Source organism: Rhinolophus sinicus, chromosome 5 (genome assembly GCF_057876585.1).
Source record: "Rhinolophus sinicus isolate RSI-liver-muscle chromosome 5, RSI-T2T, whole genome shotgun sequence".
In the NCBI taxonomy this organism is placed as follows: domain Eukaryota; kingdom Metazoa; phylum Chordata; class Mammalia; order Chiroptera; family Rhinolophidae; genus Rhinolophus; species Rhinolophus sinicus.
This window is the reverse complement of record NC_142505.1, coordinates 73,153,056-73,177,623: the sequence shown is the minus strand read 5'-3', so window position 1 is coordinate 73,177,623 and position 24,568 is coordinate 73,153,056. Positions and strand designations below refer to the sequence as shown.

Sequence of the window (24,568 nt, the reverse complement as noted above, 5' to 3'; positions counted from 1 at the left end):
GTGTGTTGTGTTGTGTTGTGTTGTAAAATATACATAGCAGAGTTTACCATTTTAACTATTTTTAAGTGTACAACTTAGTGATATTAAGTACATTTACATTATTGTGCAACCACTACCACTATCTGTCTTCAGGACTTGAACATCATACCAAACTGAAACTCTACCCATAAACAATTACTTCCCATTACCCCCCTCTCCACAGCCTCTGGTAACCACAGTTCTACTTTCTGTCTCTATAAAATTTGACTTTTCTAGATACCTCTTATGAGTGGGATCAGACAATATTTGTCCTTTTGTGTCAGGCTTATTTCACTTAGCATGCAGTTTTCAAGATTAATCAATGAATGAATGAATGAATGAGTGAATGATTTATCTATGTCCTAGTATGAATCAGTACTTCATTCCTTTTTGTTGTCAAATAATATTCCCTTGTATGAATATATCTTTACCCTTTTGTCAGTTGATAGACATTTGGGTGGTTTCCACTTTGGGCAATTATTAGTAATGTTGCAGTGAGCATCAGTGTATAAGTTTTTGTATGGACGTGCTGCGTGTCCCCAAAAATAAGACCGAGCCAGACCATCAGCTCTAATGCTTCTTTCCGAGCAAAAATTAATGTAAGACCCGGTCTTATTTTACTATAATATAAGACCGGGTATAGTATAATATAATATAATATAAGACCGGGTATAGTAAAATATAATATAATACCAGGTATAATATAATATAATATAATACCGGGTCTTATATTCACTTTTGCTCCAAAAGACGCATTAGAGCTGATGGTCCAGCTAGGTCTTATTTTCAGGGAAACACAGTATGTTTTCATTTCTCTTGGGTGTATACTTAGGAGTGGAATTACTGAGTTGTATGGTAACTTTCACCTTTTGACGAACTGCCAGATGGTTTGTTTCCAAAGAGGCTACACTGTTTTATGTTCCCAACAATAGTGTATGAGGGTTCCAGGTTTCCCACATCCTTGCCAGTATTTATTAATTTCTGCCTTTTAAATTATAGCTGTTCTGGTGGGTGTGAAGATGTCTCTTGGCTTGTAATTTGGATTTGCATTTTTCTGATGGCTAATGATGTAGAGCATCTATCTTTTCATGTTTCTTGTTGGTCATTTGTATATTTTCTTTGGAGAAATGTCTATTTAAGTCCTTTGCCCATTTTTAAACTCAATGATGAGTTGTGAGAGTTCTTTATGTATTCTAGATACTAGACCCTTATCAGTATACGATTTGTAAATATTTTCTCCCATTCTGTGGATTATCCTTTGACTTTCTTGATAGTGTGTTTTGATGTGCAAAAGGTTTTAGTTTTAATGAAATCCAGTTTTTTTTTCTTCTTTTGTTGCTTGTGCTTTTAGTGTGATATCTAAGAAACCATTTCCTAATCCAAGGTCATGAAGATTTTCTTCCATGTTATCTTTTAAGAGTTTTATAATTTCAGCCCTTACATTTAGGTCTTTGATAAGAGTATTTTGAGTTATTATATGGTGTGATTTAGGGGTTCAGCTGCATTCTTTTGCACATGGATAGCCAGTTATCCCAGGAACATTTGCTCAAAGACTATTCTTTCCCTTGTTGAATTGTACCTTAATACTCGAAAACATGAAAACTATAGGACTAACTTAGAGTAAGCTATAGTGCAAAGTTTAAAGCCACCACTAAGGTTAGAGGGCACACAAGTCCTCCAAAAGACCCCCCTCACTCTGACAGCATCTACACATTCAGGGAGTTCCCAAAACCACCCTCAAGTTTGATAATTCACTGGAAAAGCTCACTGAGAGCTTTTGCACTCTCAGTGATGGTTTATTACAGGGAAAGGATACAGATTAAATCAGCTAGAGGAAGACACAGAGGGCAGAGTCTTGCATTGCGAGCACAAAGTTCCGTACTCCTCTCATGGTATCAGGACATGTTGCCCTCCGGGCTTAGATGTGTGACAATGTGCACGAAGTACTGCCAACCAGGGAACCTCACCTCCGTGTCCAGAGTCTTCACTGGGGCTTCATTACATAGGCTTTATTGACTTCATTGGTTGCCTCTGATGAACTCAGTCTTCAGGTTGACTGATGCGTTACCCAGAGTCCCCACCCCAGATCACATGGTTTGGTTTTTCTGCAGTGGCCAGCCCCACCCTAAGATTCAGTAACAAAGACACTCTTGTCAGGTATGACCTAGATTATCTCCCAGAAGCTGAGGCACAGACCAGACCTCTTTGGTCAAGGCCAAATTTTTTACTATAGTGCAACAAATATTCATTTTCAGGGGCAGAATTGAGACGGGAACGAGATTTTTTACTGAATGTTCATCACCTGACTGCCAGGAATTATGTTAGGATCTTTATGAATGGTTATTTCATTAAATTTTCAAGTCAACTCTGAGAAATACCGTTCTTTCACTTTCCACATGAGGAAACTGAGGCTCCCCAGCCAGGCCCTCCATCAACCGCCCCCCCCCCCCCCAATCAGGACTGCTCCACTGCAAAGCTCTAGGGGAACTGCCTGCATTGTACTCGCTGGGGCTGGCTCTCAGGCTCATGCAGTGGGGCACCTGGTGTCCCAGCGCCCTAAATAACACATGCCCTCTGCTTAGAAGCAGTGTGCTTGCTGCAGAAATGGAGCTTCCAGAGATGTTCCTGGGACTCCTCAACTGTGAATTCTGTAGCCATCACCACACATTGCCTCCCACTGTAGCAAGTTAAAGGTCCGTGACAGTACGCTCCTCAGATGACTTGTTTTAAAACACCAAGCGACAGTTGCCTCATCTTTTTCTCTGAGTTGATTTTGAGTACCACTGAAACTCCTTCTTTCTCCTCGGTTTTCCTTCTCAGGCTGCTGTACAGGACCGATTGAATGAGCAAGAGGGTGTACCAAGTGTTTTCAACCCGCCTCCATCCCGACCGCTGCAGGTTAATACCGCCGACCACAGGATCTACAGCTATGTTGTCTCAAGACCACAACCAAGGGCAAGTTATTTCATAGCTGCAATTTCCCCCTTTTTGTTTTATAAGTCCATTCACTTGGTTATGTGGGGCTCTGCATTGTAGGAGCAAAATAAATATTCCGAATGTCGAAAGCTATTGGCTAGACCTGGTTCCTTGGTAGATTAATTGGGTTGTTCATTTTTCCTTGATTCCTTAATGAATCGATACAGTAACTGTCCTTTTTTGCTTTCCTTTTTTTGGCTCCTTGCCAGTTATTTGAAGTTTTCTGTACCTTGGTTTGAGTGCACAGTAGTTTTATTTACATATTTAAAGATATTTGCTACGTGTTTAATAGATCTTCCTCTTTTAAGTTAGAACATTTACTGAGCTCTTTGTTGCTTCATTTTACTTAATTTTAAGCTAATTCTGGGGAAGTGTTTGGAGTCTTTGTAGGGGCCTTAGCCATATCTTTGAAATTAGGTTTGAAGGGCGAGTAGCAAGGAGGTGGGTCAGTGAAGTTGAGCAGGCATTTGGGAGTGCTCCAGTGCTCCTGGAGTTTTGCTGGGATCCAGAGATGAGTCTGGGGGGAAGAGCCACTGCTCCCCCTTTACATCGCTCAGTCTAATCAGGGAGGTCAGGTGTGTATACTGATCATGAGCTCCAGAGAACCTTTTGGAGTGTTTCTTATTCCTGGAGTTACACTCACCTCTGGTACTTGGATGTAGGATTCAAAGAAAGCCCTCCCCTTAACTTGGCAGCAGTTAGAATTTCCTCCATCATTATACCTTTTTGTGGAGTACTTGACAGTGTTTTAAAAAATAGAGTTCCTAAGTAGTCGTTTGGGGGTATTCCGAAGTAGAAGAGCAGATTCTTAGAGCAATTGTATGAGTCAGGGAGTAGTTCTGGATATGCCCAGTGTTTCCTCAGTTTGTTTTGAGCTTGACTCAGTGTGTGGGACCCTGATACCAGCCGTGAGGCTCCGGAGCTCCCTGCTCTGGACACAGGGAGGGTCTCATCACAAAATATGAACTATAAGAGATACTGTGTAAACTCTAGATCCCTGTATGAATGCTAGTTAATAACAACGGCAACAATAATCGACATTGTTAAAATAGTAATTAGCATTATTACTAAGATTAGCAGCTATATGGGGATATATAATTTTGCTTAATACAATTGTCAGTTCTTTACAAATGTCCAAGGCACCGTGTTTCCCCGAAAATAAGACCTAGCTGGACCAACAGCTCTAATGCGTCTTTTGGAGCAAAAATTAATATAAGATCCAGTCTTATTTTAATATAAGACCAGGTATACTATACTATACTATACTATAATATATAAGTAATATAATTAATATAATATCGGGTCTTATATTAATTTTTTGCTCCAAAAGACGCATTAGAGCTGATGGTCCAGCTAGGTCTAATTTTCAGCGAAACATGGTAGTAATAATAATGGTTATCTTTCTTGCTGGTTCTGTATATCACATTGTAAATCTGAAAAGAAAGAATGAACATTTATGATTTAGGGAGGAAAACTTGCGATTGAATTTGACAACTAATGGAAGTAAAGCTGCAGAAAAATTGTTGAAGTAGATTTAATACAAAAATTATGTCATAAAAGGAAAATACGCTAATATTAGATGAAATACGATCAAAGGCAGCTGGTCTTTAAGAAGGATGAGGTGTCCAGGAAGAGGGGACTGTACTGCAGAGGGAGAGACCACGTGAAAAGATGAGACAGTGAAAATCTATACTAGCCATTTTGTAACGTATTAGGGATTGAGTGAATAATATCTAACTTTGTTTTTGGAATTTCAGGGGCTGCTTGGATGGGGATATTACTTGATAATGCTTCCATTCCGGTTTACCTATTACACAATACTTGATATATTTAGGTACGTACCTTTAATTTACGTGTCAGTAGCAACAGGGTAGACTTGGGAGAGGAAGTGTAGACCAGGATAAGGTTTATGCTCTGTCAATTTGGACTTGCCAATTTGTCATCAGGTTGAATATTCTTCCTAAACTATCTTTTAATATAGTATGGAAATAGTTTAAATTACGCAAACATAACAACTGATGTTGTGAATTGGAATTGTTTTAAAGTAGTCTTGCTTATTGTTTTCAAGAATCAGTTTATCTACATTTATCCTTATCCTGCCTCCTCCCACCATGTTAGTCACCTCTACATTCCCTAGTTAATCTTCACACCCTTTCCTTCCTAACCACGATTATTTATGAGCTTTATGCTCCTTGTAACTTTTACCCTAAATCATCTATAACCCCATCTGACTACTTATAATCTCAGCAGATTCTCTCACTCTGAGATGATTCACTTTTCTGTAGATTCCTCCCACCAGTTTCCCCTCTCTAGACACTTCTGTACGATTCCCTCTGTCCAGGCAGCCCCACAGGTGCTGGCACCGGAGCCCTGCAGTATGTATACCCCCTTGCTTCACACCTTAACCTTCCTTCTTTCTTCCTTCGTGTGCCATTTAGAAAGCTCAGCACTTGGAAGCTATAGAGGGGCCAGGGCTAGAAAATGTCCAGGGGACCCAAGTAGCTGGCACATCAGGCTTGAGGTGTCTGGTCTAGAGCTGAATAGTAGTAGATGAACCCACACTGAGGCTTTACTGAAACGCTTATGGGCTTCCAGGCCAACAGATGGAGCTAGAATGTGCAGTCTGGGCCTTGTATACAGAGCAACCTGTACCTCCTTCCCAATAGGGTGGCCTTTGCCTTACTCTAGGGAGCAGGGGTCTGAAGTGAGGACCCAGCAGCCACAGAAGTGCAAGGTCAGACAACACCTGTACCTTGGCCACTTGGTGTTTTATGACACTTCCTGCTAAAGTTCTTATAGGTCACCAATTAACCAATTAGTACTCTTTTCCTCCCAGTTTTATTTAAGAATGGGCATATAAAAACCTTTAAAGTAATAATGAAGACTGAGTTGACATACCTATTTTTATAGAACGCTGATTGTCCTAAATTATGTAGGCCATGGAAATATATTGTAATGAGCAACAAAAAAGCCTTTTATCCATTCATTTATCAAGATGAAACTTAAAGAGTAAGAAGATAATCCAAAAATACTTAATTTCAGAGAAAGTTATCAAAACATCAATCTTCTAAAGGAATTCTAACCACTCCCCTATATACACAGCTTCTTACATTTGTTTTTAATTTGCTCTGGAATGTTTGTGTCAACCGATTTGATTTGATTACTCAGGAGGAATTCCAAATGAAATTGTGTGCACACAGGGAATTTGAGGGGATAAGGAATTGGCTCAAGATTTAGTAAGGAAAGCGTCATAGTTTAGTCACCTTTTCTGTGCTGAAAATTCCTCAAGTATATGAATATTGTTTGTTTTCCTTGGGAAAAAATATGCATGGAGTGTGTTACTAATTTTAATGTAAAACTATATCATCTAAGCAACTTGTTTAATATTATGTAGCGCATTGACTTATCAAACCTCTGTCCCATTGCCTTCTGTGAAATCCAAAGGATGAATAAATGGTGCTCTACAAATGTGATTAAGATGGGCTCCGTAGAAACAGATGTGTGGTACCACCCTTAACCTTACAATAGCTTCCAGGTCTCCAAGTCGGCCAGTGTACTCTAGATCAGTTTTATAATTCCCCCCATGGATACCATCCACCATAAATCAGTAAGCAGAATTTACTTGCCCCTTTGAAGAGCAAGTAAATCATGACAGCACGTTTGGGTTTCAAGTTCTTGTCCATAATTTGAATAGCTTGGGAGTATGCACTAAAAATTCATAATTCCAGGAGAACAGAAAGGAGAGGGAAAGGCAAGTGGGACGGCCAGGAAGAGACAGAACTTGGTTCCAGACCAGCGCTATCCAGTAGGACTTCCCGTGGGGATGGAAACGTTCTGGAACTGCACTGTCCAGTGTGGAAGCCACTGCCCACATATGGCCGTTGGGCACTTAATGTGACCAGAGTGACTGGGGAACTGAAGTTTCTGTTGTGTTGTATCTCATTTAATTAAGTTGAGTAGCAATGTGGCTGGTGCCTCCTTGTATTAAGACAGTGCCATTCTAACAAGTCTGGGGGCACAGCTTGATCCGTGATCTTTTTAGATACTGTGTCTTCCTTTCCCAGTTCTTCTAGCCCTAAATTTTTCTGCAGAAAGGCACTTGGGATTTGTTTAGTCGGGTGTTGGAATTTATAATCCTAGTAGTATTGCATTCTTCTTGACTAGGCGATGGAACCCTACTTGGCTGCTTTGCAGCTTTTGAGCCAGACTGTGCTCTCAGGTTTGGTGGTGCGCTCCCAGACCATCCAGCCCCTTTGCTGCCCTGCCTCTGGCTCTGGTTCAGGACTCTTTACAAACTGGCCCCTCCATGTGCACTGCAGTAAGCCGATTCATGTGATCTTTATTCCTTCCTCCCCAGGTTTGCTCTTCGCTTTATACGGCCTGACCCTCGCAGCCGGGTCACTGACCCCGTTGGGGACATTGTTTCATTTATGCACTCTTTTGAAGAGAAATATGGGAGGGCACACCCTGTCTTCTACCAGGGAACGTACAGCCAGGTCAGTGCCACAAACCATATAGATGCCAATTTATCGATATGACTCTGTCCACAAAGGGAAGGATCGCTAGCACTGATCATGTCCTTCTTTTACTCAGAAAACTTATATAGCTCTTCACTGTTTATAGAAGAAACAAACAAACCTTTTAGCTGGGCCCTCCTGGATCTAATCCCCACCTCTTTTTGAGGTCTTTACTGCGTAACTTGTTTCCCCAATACCCTAGGTTCCAGCTAAACCGTTTCTTGAATGACCTGCACTTTCCCATCTCTGTGCCTTTGCTTTTGCTGTTCCCTCCACCTGCAATGCCGTCCTCACATTTTTGCTAATTGAAATCTTGCCCATCCTTCAAGCAGCTCATGTCACTCCTTTCTTATGCCCTTTCCTGATTGTCGTGCCCGACCCTGGCCTACCTTGCAATTTTGCGATTTAAAGTAGTAATCTTTCCTTTTGTGCTTTCATAGCTTTGTTTTTAAACCGATAGCAATTTCCCACTCTTCTTCATATTTTAGTTGTTTGTGTCTGTCTTTCCTGTCCCAGACTAGAAGACCCTTGAGAGTCAAGCCTAGAGTCTTCTTCGATCCCCCACAGAGTTACATGAGGGCATAGACCACACACTCAAGGCAGCACATCTTGTTCAACCGACCCACACAGACCTTCGACTTGCTGCCCCCGGGAGTGAAAATTAAGAGTTCTGTGGGGTGTTGGGCATGTCTCTAGTTGGCCAGAGAACAATGTAGAAGTAACACTGGGCATAGGCCAAAGGGCAGTTCTGTTCTGCAGCCTCCAGGATTCCTGCATCTATCTGGAGAAAAAGCAAAACGCTTACTCTTGCTTCCTGCTCTGATTCTCTCACATCTGCTTTTTCTCATAGTCAGTCTCCCTCACTGGCTGCTCCTACCCGACTCCACAAGCACGAAGCACCTACTGTATGCCAGGCACGGTGCTCAGTGTTAGAGATACTGAATGATATGGGCACATACCATGCATTCTCTTTGCTCTGACCGTGAGGGGAGACCACCAGTGGTCATTCAGGAAATCTTAATGTAACTGCTCAGGGTTATGCAAATGCAAGAGCATATGCAGGAGTCTTGGGCCCTCACCTTGTCTTTGACGATCTTTTAAACCCCAGTGCTTTTTAGAATGCCTCTGGGTCCCAGTCCCTCATCCCTGCTTGCTGTATGGCCTGGGGTCATCTTCAAAATATTTATTTATAAAGATGTCATAGCTGTAAAGTGGCAAAATTCTCACCTCCCTTTTCCCTGTCAGGCTCTCCTGTTTTTATCTTCCTTTAGACGATGGGAACAACTGACTTCTGTGATTTGTTGAGGACATTTATTGTCAGCCTGTCTACTCTCATGTGCCTGATACAGTTTTAAGTCCTAACAACACTAAAACCTTTTCATTAGAGCTTGTTAGCATGGACTTTGTGTGGGGAGAAAAATGCCAGGGGAGTGAAGGCAGGAGCCCAGGACTCTGATTTCTTGCTCACCTTTTCCCCGCATTTCTCCTTTTGTTCCTAAATATGTAGCTTTATCCATTAGGACCCTTAACCTAACTCAAAGTTCGAGGTACAGTCCTTGTCATAATTTGTGACCCTCTGTTTCCCGCAGGCGCTCAACGATGCCAAGCGGGAGCTTCGCTTTCTTTTGGTTTATCTTCACGGCGACGATCACCAGGACTCCGATGAATTCTGTCGGTCTGTGCATTGATCGTTTTCTTTCTCTTCTCTGACCTTCCTGCTGAGAGTTTGCAGTAAGAAAGTGCTTCTTATGTCCTTCTCACTCCTCTCCACAGCAACACGCTCTGTGCGCCCGAAGTTATTTCACTAATAAACAGTAGGATGCTGTTCTGGGCATGCTCCACAAACAAGCCTGAGGGATACCGGGGTAAGTTATGTTTCCTCTGCCTCCTCGTGATTGTTGGGGTGTCTTTGGAATGATCTGGAAAGACACATTGCTGTCTATACATTGTCACATTTAATCCTCTCAGCAGTCCTGAGAGCTAGGGGTTGTATTACCTCTTTATGGTGTAGGAAACAGGTTCAGAAAGTTAAACCTGGCCTGGGATCCGGCAGTCAGCAAGTTTTGGAGCAAGCTCGGGTCTGTCCGACTCGAGCACATTCTTTTTTTAATTATAGTTGACATTCAGTATTATGTCAGTTTCAGGTGCACAGCATAGTAGTTAGACATTTATAACTTACAGACTGATGCCCCCAATAAGTCTGACTTACCTGGCGCCATACATGGTTGTTAACATATATTTGACTATACTCTCTATGCTGTACGTTACATCCCTGTGACTGTTTTGTAATTGCTAATTCGTACTTCTTAATCCCTTCTCCCTTTTTCCACCCAGCCCCTAACTTCGCCCATTCTTTATAGTTAACCACTGTTTTAGTCTTAAAATCAGCCAGTCCTGGCCAGCAGCTTGCCTTTAATCTTAAAGGGTTTTTTATTGAGTTTATTCTCACCATCAGTCATTTTTTCCCCCTTTCTTCCGCCTCCCCCAGCCCCTCCGGTTCAAGCCGTTGTTTCTCAGTCTAGTTGTGTAGGACACAGCTCCCTGGCCCAAGTTGGTATTATGAGCCTTGCGCTCCCCCCAGCTGAGGCAGTCGGTTGCCAGTTGTCGGTTGGCCACTCACAGCAGCTCATGGCAGCTTATGCCAAGCTCCGGCTGCTCATGGCAGCCCACGGCAGCCCAGCTCCAGGGAGAGCTGTTGTTCACAATCTTAGCTGTAGAGGGCGCAGTCACTGGCCCATGTGGGAATCGAACCGGTGAACTCTGCATTAGGAGAGTGGCACTCCAACCACCTGAACCGGCCCCTCACCGTCAGTCATTTTAATAGAGCTTCTTGCACAGTGAGTTAGTTGTTTGAGTACCTTGAGTGCTGATAGGGATTTAGAAAGTTCAGCCCTTTGCTGAAAATAACTCTGAACTGGAGGTAAGTATTTTTAGAAGTCAGTCTCAGATATGAAGGTATCCGGTGAAGAAAAATGTAGTTCCTGTGCAGCTACTTACTGCTTGGCACCTGAGTGTGTACCAGCCTTCTAGACTCTGCAGCCTGAGAACTAGGGCTGTAGCACACATTTTGCCTGCGTCCAGGAAGCTGAGTCTTTCTTCCTAATTGGTTCTTAAACATCGGATGAGTTCTTGCAGCCTGTGTTGTGCTATTTTAATACAGTTTGGGGGTGGAGCGTTGTGGACAGAAGGCGACTAGGGATATTTGTTATAGAAGCTGATAAAATCTCCTCTTTCAAACACCGAAAGGAAATCATAGGTAAAACTTTGTTGTGGTAAAATCTTGGTTATTTAGAAGACCAACTTTCTAAACTCCTTTGGAACAGAAAAGCTAGCTCTTTGTTGCTGGGTAAGAAAAGATGTGATGAAAGGACGGGATTGGATCAGAGGAGAAGACAGAAGGTGGTGGTGGTGATCAGCGCCAGTAGCGTAAGGCTGAGACTTGCAGCCTTGTTCCCTTTAGACTTGACCCCCCACACACACAGGGAAGAGTGGTGCTGAGCAGTAGCCAGATTCTTTATAGAGCCTTTCATACCCATCAAATAGACATTGTCCTTGAACTCTGCAGCCTTTCTTAGCATCATCATGACAACCACACCCCCACCAGGAAAGCCTGTGAATCAGGTTCAGATTACCTGGGAATAGGGACACAAATACATCACCAAAGAAAATTAAGAAACTAAGAGGAGAAAGAGTTAGGCAGAGAATAAATGGCACGTCCCTTCTTTTCCAGCTGGGATTGAAGGCATTCTCTAGTGCTCGTTGTGGAATTTCTAAGAGTTGATCTGTTTTATGCCAAAGTCCTGCTCTTGATCTATTGGGTCTTCTTTCTGTCAGTCTCGCAGGCTTTACGAGAGAACACCTATCCATTCCTGGCCATGATTATGCTGAAGGATCGGAGGATGACTGTGGTGGGACGGCTAGAAGGCCTCATTCAACCTGATGACCTCATTAATCAGCTGACCTTTATCATGGATGCAAACCAGACTTACCTGGTGTCAGAACGCCTAGAAAGGTACAGGGGAGTTCCTCTGGAACTGAGAGAGACCAGCTGTAGATTCAGGTGGCTGACCTGGGGCTCCACACATCATGATTTCTCTCCTGTAGGCAACTTTAAAAGCCTTGTCCATTTAGTGTTAAAATATTTATGTACTTTGAAATAAATAACTCTCCATCAGATCATCTGTTCTTAGAGATGTAAATGAAAATAAATATAGCGCTGTGTGCTCAAGAATATATATTGTGCCATTTAGAATAGCTAAGCCATGATATAAAGAGCTTAAATGTAAAAAATAAGGAACGGCTATAACTCCCCCCCCCCCCATTGTATACGTAATATGGATTAGTTGTAGGAAATTTGGAAAACACAGAAAAGCACAAAGATGAAATTTAAAATCACCATAATCCTACCACCACTTTTAACATTCTGGTATATTTTATTTTAATTATATAGATACACACACTCCTATACATACACAATTTTTTGGAGAGAAATGGAAAATACACCACAATGTTAACAGTGTTTTCTCTTTGATTAGTAGAATTCTAAATAAAATGTTTCTCCTTTTTTCAAATCTTCTAAAATGTGTGTATGTAGTTTTTTGGTTTTATGAAAGCAACGTATACAAAAATGTAGTAACCTAAAGGGGTATTTGCCTGTAAAATTGATCTGATGATCATTTTATAACAGTAATACTATGCTACTTTTGTGAGAATTGGGAAGAAAAAGTAGTGTAATTTGAAAAGTTAAAAGGGTGAGGGAAAAGCTTGCTATTTCTTTTTCTGCCAAATTAAACTGGGAGAAGAGATGGCTTGTTCAGATTCCTCCATGCTCTGCTTTGGAATCCTGTATGGTAGTGTGAAATAGTCATCTGCCAAGATTGTCAACCGTTTTACCCCCAAAAATTTCAATATAAGAAAACCCAGAGTTCTGGTCAAGATGGCAGAGTAGGTCACCGCTGTGCTCTCCTCCTCCTGTGACCAAACCAAAACTACAGCTAAACTGGAACAGTCAGCCTGGAGAACCATCTGAAGACTAGCCGAACAGAAGTCATGTAACTAAGGATGCAAAGAAGAAGCCACCGCGAGACTGAAAAATAAATGAAGTGAAAACTATTCTTTGAATTTCATGGGTGATGGGGAGAAAATTAAAACTTGACATTTAACTAAAGCAGATAGATAGACCCAACACAACTCATCACTAAATGTATGTTACCATAAGTGTGAAAAATGTAATTTATGCTTTATTAGTACAAAAAAAAAGCACCTAGAGCTTTGTGAGATTGCTTTTCTCCTCTGTTTGTGATCTGCCCACAGGGAGGAACGAAACCAGACACAGGTGCTGCGGCAGCAGCAGGATGAGGCTTACCTGGCCTCTCTCAGGGCTGACCAAGAGAAAGAGAGGAAGAAACGGGAGGAGCGGGAGCGGACGCGGCGGAAGGAGGAGGAGGTAAAACAGCAGAAGCTGGCGGAGGAACGGCGGCGGCGGGTAAGGGACCTGTGTCTATTTAAGGCTCCCAAACTGGTGTTGTCTTAAGTGTGAATGGAAAAAACTAGAAGGTGGTGGGATTGTGGGTGATGTAAATTCTCCTTGCCGTTTTGATATTTACTACATTTTCACAAACAGTATTTTTAAATTTAAAAAAGAAATTAATTAAAAAATGTGTAACAGTGAATAAAAGGATAAAGAGCTCTATTCCATTAAAAGTAAATATAAATAATAAGCAGTTCACAATGCTATTTATTCACAGCAGTAATTTTTAAGTGTTCATTCTGAGTACCAGTGTTAGCTCATTTGCCATTTCGTTCATGATCTTGTTTCATTATGTATTACCTTGGAATTATAGCCAGTATCTTTTAGTCATTCCCTTTATTTCCAAGAGTTAAACGTCAATAAATAATATATGTGATGCAGTAGTACTTTGAATTAGGTTGTTTCTGACTCTTGCCAAGAAGTTTTTCTTAGGATACCAGTTATTAGTTTTTCTTCGGGCTGCACAATAGACCTACATGGTGACTATATTTCCTCTCTCTACTGGAGCCATAGCCTCACGTTTACTTTGTGTCTCTACAGAATTTGCAGGAAGAAAAGGAAAGGAAGCTGGAGTGCCTGCCCCCTGAACCTTCCCCTGATGACCCCGAAAGTGTCAAGATCATTTTCAAATTACCCAACGATTCTCGAGTCGAGAGACGATTCCACTTTTCACAGTCTCTGACAGTAAGGACCCCTAAGTTGTGTGAAGTGTATGTAGAGTCTGGCCTGTAGACTTGGAAGCTGGTAAGGAATCGCTAGAGCGTTGTTAGTGTATCTGTTGCTCTGACGAACCAGGGAGGAACGGGAGTGTAGAGAGAAGCGTGCTGTGAGCTCAAAGCAGTATTAAGATTTTCTTCCATCATGTTTGAGCTCTGCTAAGAAAAAAAGGTGCCTGCCAAGAAATCCCACAAAACGTGTGTGTCTGAGGTGGGAGGCTCTTCCATGCTACTTGTCTTGCACTGGCTTCAGAATCACAGAGCCCCTTGCTATGGAGGAAAAAATCTGTCTCCACTGACCTAGGAGCTCTGGAATCATACATCTGAATATTTGTGCACGTACACTTCGCTTGCACTTGTCACTCTCCCTTCCCAATTTGGCCCATGAGAAGCCCCACTATGTGTGGCTGCCTTGTATATCCGGCATCCATAGATAAATATCATTTGTCATTCCATAAGGAGGTACTTAAAACCAGAGACTCTTATTAAAGTCTCACAGAATGAAAATGAAATTCTCATTCTTCCAGGGTTATTAGATGTGTTTCCTTGTTGGTATGAATCAGTCGATGTGGTCAATTGTCTTCGTCTCTAAGCCTGTTTTCTTCATCTGTAAAACAGGTGTAATAGGCACTCTAGTAGGATTGTTGTTAGGGTTAAGTTCGTATGTAAAGTGTTCAACGTTGTGTCTGGTTCATCATAAATTCTCAAATGCTAACTTATTTTTGGTATTTATAACCAAAAAGAAATTTCTGGGTTGTTTCTTTTATTTATTTACTTGTATTTTGTTATTAATTTCAGGTGTACAAAACAACATAATGATTAGGCATTTACAAGAAATTCCTGTTTATATTGAGAATTGATTTTCCAAATTTACAGCTACAGTAGGTTCTGCCATTTCTGTGATCACTGGAAATAGGAGTAAGTTGCATAATGGAAAAGAGATGAGGGTGCACTGTAGTCAAGTGAGGTTGGGTAGCACATTCATAACTTCTCCTGTGTTTAACGGGAGAACACTGGACAAGTTACAGAATCCTTTACAGGGCCTCACCGCCCGTCTGTAAAATGGAAGTATAACCTGCCCTTTGATAACTTGAAACTGAAGATATGTCAGGCACTGTGCTTGGCCCTCTAGGCGTTATACAGATGGTGAGACATGGTTCTGGAGTTCATGGAGTTTACTATCCAGTAGGGAATGTAAGACTTAAAGAGCTAATATAGAGTAAAAAGTTATGAGGCATCCTGATGAGTGAGAAGCAAATAGCTTCCTCGTTTTATTTGTTTACCTCTCACGAGTTTCTTTATATTGGGGGAAGGTGCTCGCATCTCTAACTTTGGATTTTTTAATTGGGATAAAATGAGCTTCACACAGTACCTACCGTGTAGTAGGTGGTTACTAAATGATATCCTTTCCCCTGTGTGCCCTAACTTCCAGTTTGCATATGGATTTTAGCTTGCAGCCAAGTTCACTAATTTCGCTGTAGAACTTGGCTTCTGCTCCCCAAACTCTCCTTCTGTATATGAAAAACTAACCAAAACTTATCCTCTCGAGAGTTTTGGAGGAAAATCGGTTAGTATTGTGGAACAGAATAGGTTTCTGGCCAAAGGGAAAGCAACCCATTAGTTAACCATTAATCCCTGAAGGCTTTAAAATAGGTTCTCAGTAAAAGTTATTTAAAAAACAAACCTTAGACTGAAAAATACTTTGTCATAAGTGGGGAAGAGGCTCAGAGATGGGAAAGAAGTGGTAAAGGAGGCCAGTGGTAAAGGAGGCAGTGCTGGCCTCTAATTTAGCATTCATAGAGTTAGTGACACAACATTGTATATGTAAGTATAATGATTTATAGATTTTAGTGCTCTTGCAGACTTTGTGTCGTCTTCCTATGCACTCTGCCCGTCATCATCTTGAGGAGTGAAAGCTTAGTGAAATAGTCAATTTGCACATGATGCTCAGCTCTTGATAGTAGTAAAACGCTAAGATAAAGGATAAATTGTAGGAAAATCTCTAGGCCCCATGAGTGGGCAGAAAAGTGGCAGCTGACTCTCTTACATGATGCATATAAGAGAGAATCCAAATTATACTCAGCCCAGAACTCATTTTTCTATCCATTGCGAACCAGAAGAGACCTTTGGAGGGGATGTCATCTGTTTCCTGATGATACTAGCCCATTGTCAGCGGTAACAAAAAATGCCAGTTTTGTACCAGTGTTGAGTACAGTAGTCCCACCTTATTTGCGTTTCAGTTACCTGCGATCAATTGTGGTCTGAAAATATTAAATGGAAAATTTCAGAAACAAACAATTTGTAAGTTTTAAATTACACACGTCCTGAGTAGCATGATGAAATTTCGCTCTGTCCCACTTGGGACGTGAATCATCCCTTTGTCCAGCATATCCATGCTGTCTGTGCTCCCAGCCCCGTTCTCGGTTATCTGATCGGTCATCAGAGAGAGAGACACCACATTCACGCAACTTTTATTACAGTATATTGTTACAATTGTTCTATTTTATTACTAGTTATTGTGTATCTCTTATTGTGCTTAATTCATGAAATCCATTTTATCATATGTATATATAGGAAAAATACAGCATCTGTAGGGTTTAGTACTATCTGTGGTTTCAGGCATCCACTAGGGGTCTTGGAACGTATCCCCGCAGATAACAGGGGACTGCTGTATTCTCAAGGAACGATTGAAAAGGAAACAAAATATTATTTCGCCCTTACATAAAACCCATGTTGGATCCATACCAAGAACACGTGGTGCAAGTCTAATTGATAAATCTCAGGGGAAAAAAAGGAGAATGAATGTTAATGGAAATTGAAAAGAGTCAGAGAAGGGAACTGAGAATGGTTGATGTTGATACACTAATAAATGAGAAGTTTATAAAATCATGAATGAAGTAGGTAAGAGGACCGTGGATTTACTTCTTAAATTCTAGAGTTATAGCTCTAAATGGAATTAAGTTTAAGACGAGAAGGAACGACCGCTTCACACAGAGGGAGATAAACTTATGACAGGTGGAACAAGAAGAAAATAGAAATAGATCCTCTCCAAATAAGGATAGCTTGCACGGCATGTTCCTCATCTTTGGGACTGACCTGAAAGAGGCTAGCATTGCTTTCGCAGCACATCCCTCAGAGTCTGTTAGAAATAGATGGTACGTAAGGAAGAGTGTGCCTTCTTTTTTTTGAATGACCTGGAAAGCTACTTTATTTATTTATTTATTTTTTAATGATTTTATTTATTTATTTTTATTTATTTATTTATTTATTCTCCCCAAGTCAAGTTGTTGTCCTTTCAGTCTTAGTTGTGGAGGGTTCTGTTCAGCTTCAAGTTGTTGTTCTTTCAGTCTTAGTTGTGGAGGGCGCAGCTCAGCTCCAGGTCCAGTTGCCGTTGCTAGTTGCAGGGGGCACAGCCCACCATCCGTTGCGGGAGTCGAACCGGCAACCTTGTGGTTGAGAGGACACACTCCAACCAACTGAGCCATCAGGGAGCTCAGCGGCAGCTCAGCTCACGGTGCCGTGTTCAATTTTTAGTTGCAGGGGGCGCTGCCCACCATCCCTTGCAGGACTCGAGGAATTGAACTGGCAACCTTGTGGTTGAGAGCCCACTGGCCCATGTGGGAATCGAGCCGGCAGCCTTCGGAGTTAGGAGCACGGAGCTCTAACCGCCTGAGCCACCGGGCCTGCCCGAGTGTGCCTTCTTAATGTGTGTATTGAGAGAGAGAGGACAAAGGTGGCCTGTTGCCTAGGTGTCTGCATTTGAAGTTTTAGCAGCGTGAGTTCTCCTTGTTGCCTTACATCTGGTTAGGAATTTACCTGTGCCTTTCCTGAGGCAGAGCAGGGCGAGGGGAGCATTCCCACAGAGGAGAGGTCCACGTGGAGGGTGTCCACATGCGGGGCACCCAGCACAGAGAAGTCGGGGCCCAAGTGGCCTGGCTGGGTTGGGGTGTTAAAGCCAGACCAGGTGAGGAGGGTGTCCATGGCGGGGTGGGGTGAACTCCTGGTCTCTAATAATTTCTGCAGCAACCTGGCACGTGGATGTGGGTGTGCAGTGTATACATACATCCTCCAGCGTGTTGGGCACGGTGACACCCCAATAGCAGTGAACGTACCTACCACCTAGGTGGTGGCTTTCATACCATTGTTCATACCGGGGCTCCTTGAAGGAATGGCTGGTTCCAGAGCTGGGACACCTTGTGCCCGAAAGCAAGTAATGATTCAGAGAACAATGGAGACATGTCAGAAAGACACGAGCCAGCTTGAATGGACTCCTCCTTCTGACTCCATCTGAAACAATTTGAACATTGAAATAGATAGTGATTATAACATCATAACTTACTGAATGAAATAGGAAATCGTGAGTATAGTAATATAAATAAATAAACTGAAAGTTTGAGGAACAGAATGTCTCCATAGTTTCAAAGTACCTCCCCTCGGAGTTAATTACAAAAGGGACACGAATAACTTACAGTGGAGAGGCCTGGCCGGTGCCACCTTAATCAGACGATTAAGTGAATGTCATGGGCAGTGGAACCGACCAGAAGTGTCATCCACCTGAACAAGGCCATGGGTGCCGTGCAGCAGCATCTGCACGACTCCGGCCACAGAGGCATAGCTGGGACCTAATTGTGACAGACAGTTGAGAGACACTCTACAGAATAATTGCCCGGGAATCTGAACATGTGTCAAGGTCATGAAGTCAGGGAGAGACAGAGGATTTGCTCCAGGTTTAAGGAGGAAACTTAGGAGATGTGACAACGAAACGCAATACACAGTTGTAAACTGGACTTTTTCTGCTGTAAAGGGCAACTGGCGAAACTTGAATGGGGCCTGAATAATAATATACGTTATTATATTATGGTAATAAATGTATCAGTTAAATTTCCTGATTTTGAGGTTGTTACGGTTATGTAGGAGATTGTCCTGTTTGTAAGACATGCACAAGTATTCTGGGATGATGGGACATCAGGCTGGCAGCTCACTCAGCTGGGTCAGAAAAAAATCTATAACTTTTTTGATAATTTCTGAGTAAAAACTTTTTAACTTTATATCATACAAGTTGTCAAAGAAGAAATAGATGAATCAGTTCAGAGTAAGGCTAACGACGGGCTGCACAATAAATGCCCTAAAAGAGCTGCCCTCGGAATTTGCACTGAAGTGGAAAGACCTCAAAGTAGAATTCCAGTGCAGTGTGATTACTTCATGTCTCAGTCATCCTGCGGGTTTCACGGGGGTTGGGGGGGCTCTTTTTCTCACTGCCCTTCTTTTTCTATCTGACCTCTGCAGGTAATCCACGACTTCTTGTTCTCCTTGAAAGAAAGCCCTGAAAAGTTCCAGATTGAAGCCAACTTTCCCCGGCGGGTGCTGCCCTGCGTCCCTTCAGAGGAGTGGCCCAACCCGCCCACGCTGCAGGAGGCCGGACTCAGCCACACAGAAGTTCTCTTTGTTCAGGACCTAACAGACGAATGACACTTTTTCTTCCTCTCCCTCCCACCCCAATCCCTAAAAGAAGTGGAAAAAACAAAACAAAAAAAAGAGAGAGAGAAATTCATATTATTATTATTATAATACAATATTTTTTTTAAAAGACTGCTGCATCCTAAGGAAGGATCAGAATCCATGCTGCCCGCGAGGTCGCCGCCCGTGCGCGGTCAGCAGTGGACGCTGCAGCCGGCAAGCCCACTGTCCACACTGCCTGTGCAGCACACCCCCTCCAGGGATAGGAGACCCTTCACCTCCAACCCAGCCATTGCCCTAACGGGGGAAGGGGACATTCCCACTAGTTCTCATTCATTCTTGCTTTTGTGGAAAATAAAAGTGAAAAGCCTCCAGCGACCAGCGACCGCAGCATCTGCCAAGGACTTGCTTCTCCTGTGTCTGGAGAAAAGAGGGAAGAGAAGGCACAGAGCGGAGGAAATGTTCCTTGAACTTCCCACAATTTATGAATAACTTTTCCATTTTTTCTGTTGCTTTGTATTGACCAAAGGAATGAGGCTGACAGAGGTGTATGTTCTTTTTCCTTTATTTGATAAAGAGCCAATTCTTAAACCCATGAATTCATGCCCTGGGCTCCTTAGCCCACAGGAGTGAATAAAGGTGCGTGGGCTGGTCTGTGCTTCTTTTTGCCATTGCCCCTCTCACGTTACCCAGGGAGGTTGTTCTTTTTGGTCCAACTCGTGCTGTCCTTTCTTGCCACCTATGCAGCCCACTTGGAGCAGTGGGAGGAAATCTGGGTTTGTAGCCCCAGCAAAGGCTGTGATGCTCAGATACCCATCTGTGCCATGTGAGCTCTGTGTATACTGACCTGTACACATGACTGCAGCTTTTCCACAGCGTCTGTACCAGCCGGTCATTACGGGGTCTGAACCAAAGGATAGCAGTTCTTCATTCCTCTTCTGACGTGTGCGTGCTGTTCCCGCCCAGCCCTGGGCTTCCCTGCCTTGCCAAGCTCAGTACCTGTCCAAAGGATCTGCAGGGCCTGTGGTAGGGCCAGCAGAACCACGTGAGTGCCCTGCCTGTCTCGGTGGCGTGTGGTGGTGGTGTTCTAAGGACAGAAAAATAGAGGCCCTGAGGGAAGCTAAGACAGAACGCAGCCTGTGTGAACAGTTAGAAGACAGATTGCAGTTTCTGATGCAGCCGCCTGCTGGAAGCAGTTTGTATCCTCTTTCTCTACTGCTGTGTGGAAGTAATAGGGTTTTTTAACCTCTGGATGTCTCTCGTTTGTGGTTGAGTTTATGGTAATGGGTCAGTCAGTGGGTCAGGCCACATATTAACAGATGCGAGCTTGAGCTGACAAGCATTCCAAAGTGTTCCGTAGCTAGACTGGTACGGACTCGCCAGGACACTGCAAACTACTGAGCTTCCTAGTTCCCAGCATGTTGTGAGGCTAGGGGTTCCTGTCAAGATAAAGCATAACTTGTGGGATTTGTGGTCTCCAAAGGCCCTCTCTCTTGCTTAACCAAAACCTGAGGCCCTCTCTCAGTGGCCCTCGCAGTGACCTGGCTGCTGTTCTCTGCATCCTCAGGGGTTGGGGTACACACCTGGGGCAGGCTATCTCCTGGGGAGCCTGAGAATTTCCCAGGGGTCTTGGCACAAGTGTCTAGAACACCAACTCTAGACAATTTAAGTTTGCTCCTGGCTGCCTATTATTCTTCCACTTTGTTTCCTGCTGTTCCAAGGCCAGATGAGTGGGAAATCACTGTCTATTGTGATGAAATGTGTCTGGAGTAAACACCAGGATAAACCGTGTTCTCCACTCAACCTTGTGTGAAGTCTGCTTCCTGCTGACAACTATGCAAAGAGGAATTTTTCCACTTAACTCACAGAGCCTCCCTCCCTGATTTCACAGCTGCTCCCCATGGCAATACATGGGGGTGGGGGGGAGATTCGCTAGGCTGAGTGTGCTACGTGTCTTGCCCACACCTCTTTGGGAAGTTGTAAATGTTTTTCCTTAATCTGCATCTTATTCTACAACGTGCACTTTCAGCCTCATGCCTTTTGATAACTTGTTCAGCGAAGGAGGTCAGATGCCAGAATGTGAAACATTTTCTGTGTTTGTCGGTACAACTCTTGTGACAGCCTACGCATTTACTTCAGTAGGTTTCCAGAGGCTTCTGAAGCACACGCCCCTTCCTGGTCCATATTGCAATAGCCCTGCTTCACCTTGACCCCATTCCTGTCTCTGCCAACCCTAGAGCTGCTGCCCAGGTGCCATCTCCTTTCCTCCGTGAAAGATGCACACCTTGTCAATGCCAGTACAATCTGTATGTCACTCCCAGGGACCTCTGGGAGCTCGATGGGACCTACAAGGAAGAAAATACCGAGAAGCCCGCGATCTGTAAGCATTTGCTGTTTCCAAGTCACCTCTGGGTAGTTTGATCTGTAAGCATTTGCTCTTGTTTCCAAATCACCTCTGGGTGTTTTCAGCTTTTGTTTCCAAGTGGTAAGTCATCAACTGAAGGAAAACACGTGTGTCAAGTTTCGTTTAGTTCTCCCTAGACAAGTTGTAGATTCAGCTGAGTGACTGTGGGAAGTGACCAAGCGAAGACCCCCAGTTGGAGTCAGTTGAATTTCTGCAGCTTCAGTGGGGCCCTTCTAGTCTTTTCTTCCACTTCTGCAGAATTTCCTGCAGCAAATATTTCTCCTTGCTTGCCTCCACTATGATGTTTGGATAAGAGATGGCCAGGGGAGAATATTTAACTGAAAAAAAAGAAAAAGAAACTCGAATCTTCAACTGAGCGGTTATTATGAAAAATGCTAATGGTGCCAAGGCCAAGGAAAGAATTTCAGAAAACGACCGTGGGAAGGAGTGAGAACCCCCAGAATGCAAAGTCGGGGGAGTATCTGGTGCTTGAACAAGAAGCTCCACTTCACAAGCGGTTTTTTTCGGACTTGGAGGAACGCAGCAACAGGAAGTCCATCCACAACGGATGCAGTGACCCGACGAGCACTGCACCTGAATAGTTCCGTGTAACTTACTGAAGAAATCTAGTGTACTTTAAATTTTTTTCATAAAAGTTTACATTGTATTGTAGGTTAACATTAAATGTTTTATAACAAAAAATTTCATAAGTCATGGGTCTTTCTGTTGAGGATTGAGGCGATAGATACTTTCTATGTGTGAAGGGCAGGTTGGAAAACGGGGGGAGGGAACAGACATTACACTGCCATGCAGCAAGAGAATCAGAGAAGCAAGGACTTAAAAGTAGCTCTTCTACAGTGTGTTCCTGTGGGAACGGCAGCTGAGGCAGTGTGGGGTCAGAGTCGGGCTCTCATTTGTCAGCTTTGTGACCTCAGACAAGTGTCTAGTTTCCCTGAGCTTTGGTTTCCCCAGCTGTAAAGGGGGGTAACGCCACCTGCATCAGGGTAGGTCTAGATTACATCGAATCGATGTGCATGAAGCCACCTGACAGAAGTGTCAATAAGTGATTGTTCCTTTCTCCATGGGAGTGTATTTTGAAGGAACTCGGCAGCTCATGGCAGCTCTCACCGGCTGCCGGCCGCTCATGGTGGCACACCGTAGCCCACAGCAGCTCACACCAACCTCTGGCTGCTCACGGCAGCTCAGCTCCAGGGAGAGCTGTTCACAAACTTAGCTGTAGAGGACGCAGCTCACTGGCCCATGTGGGAATCCAACCAGCGACCTTGGTGTTAGGAGCACAGCGCCACCAAGCCGGCCCCTGTATTTTCATTTCTGAGAGGAAGTTTAAGCCTCTGTTCTTTGCCTTTCTTGGCCCCTTTATCCTGTGCAAAGACCTCATTCCTGTGAGTTGCGGATTCTTGTGACCTTCAGAGTCTGCCCTGGTGCTTCCTGGAGACGTGGCGCCTTTTAGTTTTTAACGTACATCGTAAGTGTAAACTAGCACGTTTTCTCGGTCTCATAAGTCTGCAAGAAGAGTTTAGTCACCTGACTTGGGCCAGAATCCACTAAAAGTAGACATTTCATAATTGATAGTGAAGCTTACATCTAAAATTTTTGCCATCAGTTAACAGAATCAAGAAAGATTCAAACTCTGATGCCAGATACACCTGGTTCCAAATCCTGCCTGTGGCCATGATTTTGGCCAAGTGACCTCAACTCTAGGCTTCAGTGTCATCTTCTGTAAAACGGGGGATTATAGCCCTTCTGCAGCCGATGGGCCGGGCACACAGTAGGCGTTGGGTGGGCAATAGCTCCCAGTACTGTCAAAATAGTTGGTAGTTTGCCCACTGCTAGCAGCTCACCCTGGAGGTGGCCGGGGAGCAGAGAAAAAGGGGAGGGGGTCCAGTTGAGTGTTTAGGGGCAGACCATGCCGGAGACTTTGTCCTTGAGCCGCCTCTAGTGTTGCAATTGGAGCTCCGTGTGTACTTTTACTGCATGGAGCCATGAACCCCCCCCCACCCCCCACCCCGAGTCCCTTCCTCATGCCTGTGAGTTCAGCTAACTGCTGAGCCTCTCCCACCTCCCGCAGCCCCATCCCTCCCTTCTCCTGTCTGCCCCTCTCGCTAACTCAGATCTGTGCCCAGAACTCCCGGGTTTCTTTCTGGCTTTCCCCTGAAGACACCACTTCAAAACACCCGTAAGCAGGCACTCTCATTTCCCCATGCATCTCGGCACCAGGAGGCGGGGTCTGTGCTTCTCCCCTGCTGCTCTCATGCGCTGTCCACGACAATGCTGCGGAAGCTCGTGCCACTTGCTCGGCCTGTTCCGTTCTGGTTGCTACTGGCCATTCCCCAGATGTTGGCAACTGATGCTTTCCTCTCCACCAGCAAACTAGACGACATGGATTCCCTAAACTGATCTGCCGCTCCTGATTTGACTGGCAGCTGAGCATGGCAGAAAGAGGCTCTGGAGTCAAATCTGGCTTTGAAACTGCTCTGCTGCTTGCTGACTGATGAGGGCAAGTTCTGTCATCTGTAAATGTCACGCGCAGTACATCCTTGCAAGGCTCAGGTGCCCTGAAATGAGCTGGGACCAGAAGTGCCTGGCAGTGGGTAGTCGGATGCTTAGTAAACATTCGCATCCTTCCCACCTACCCCTCCCAGCAGTGCCGGCTCTGAGTGTGGCCTCCACCCCCAGGACCTCAGAACCACCCCTCTGGCCACAGCCATGATGTCTCCAACCTCCCTGTCCCTTCTCTGCCCTCAAAGCCTTTCTGGGCCTCCCCATGTGTCTCAGTTCTCCCTACTGGAATTGACTTGGCTTCACGTACCTCTCCACTACAAGCCAGCACTCACTGTCACAGTTCCCGAAGTCAGCTCAGCCCTTTGCTTTCTCCTCTTGCCCCTTAGCTGCAGACCCCTAGCGTCTATCACAGCAATTGAGGAACCCT

The 24,568-nt window shown here is 43.9% G+C and overlaps 1 protein-coding gene across 2 annotated transcripts in view; it reads left to right on the top strand.

Annotated features, from left to right (window-relative positions):
* FAF2 (Fas associated factor family member 2) overlaps positions 1–19,866 on the top strand; it is a 52,733-nt gene extending 32,867 nt beyond the window's left edge. Inside the window, exons 3-11 of one of the 2 annotated variants that reach the window (XM_019756096.3) lie at positions 2,839–2,973; positions 4,752–4,828; positions 7,352–7,490; positions 9,101–9,186; positions 9,285–9,376; positions 11,346–11,523; positions 12,825–12,996; positions 13,582–13,725; positions 19,044–19,866. In XM_019756096.3, coding sequence (XP_019611655.2) covers positions 2,839–2,973; positions 4,752–4,828; positions 7,352–7,490; positions 9,101–9,186; positions 9,285–9,376; positions 11,346–11,523; positions 12,825–12,996; positions 13,582–13,725; positions 19,044–19,226 — 1,206 coding nt within the window. In that variant the 3' untranslated portion in view covers positions 19,227–19,866. The remainder of the gene's footprint in view (positions 1–2,838; positions 2,974–4,751; positions 4,829–7,351; positions 7,491–9,100; positions 9,187–9,284; positions 9,377–11,345; positions 11,524–12,824; positions 12,997–13,581; positions 13,726–19,043) is intronic. The other variant, XM_074313442.2, reaches the window with a different exon arrangement.
* Positions 19,867–24,568: the final 4,702 nt, after the last annotated feature.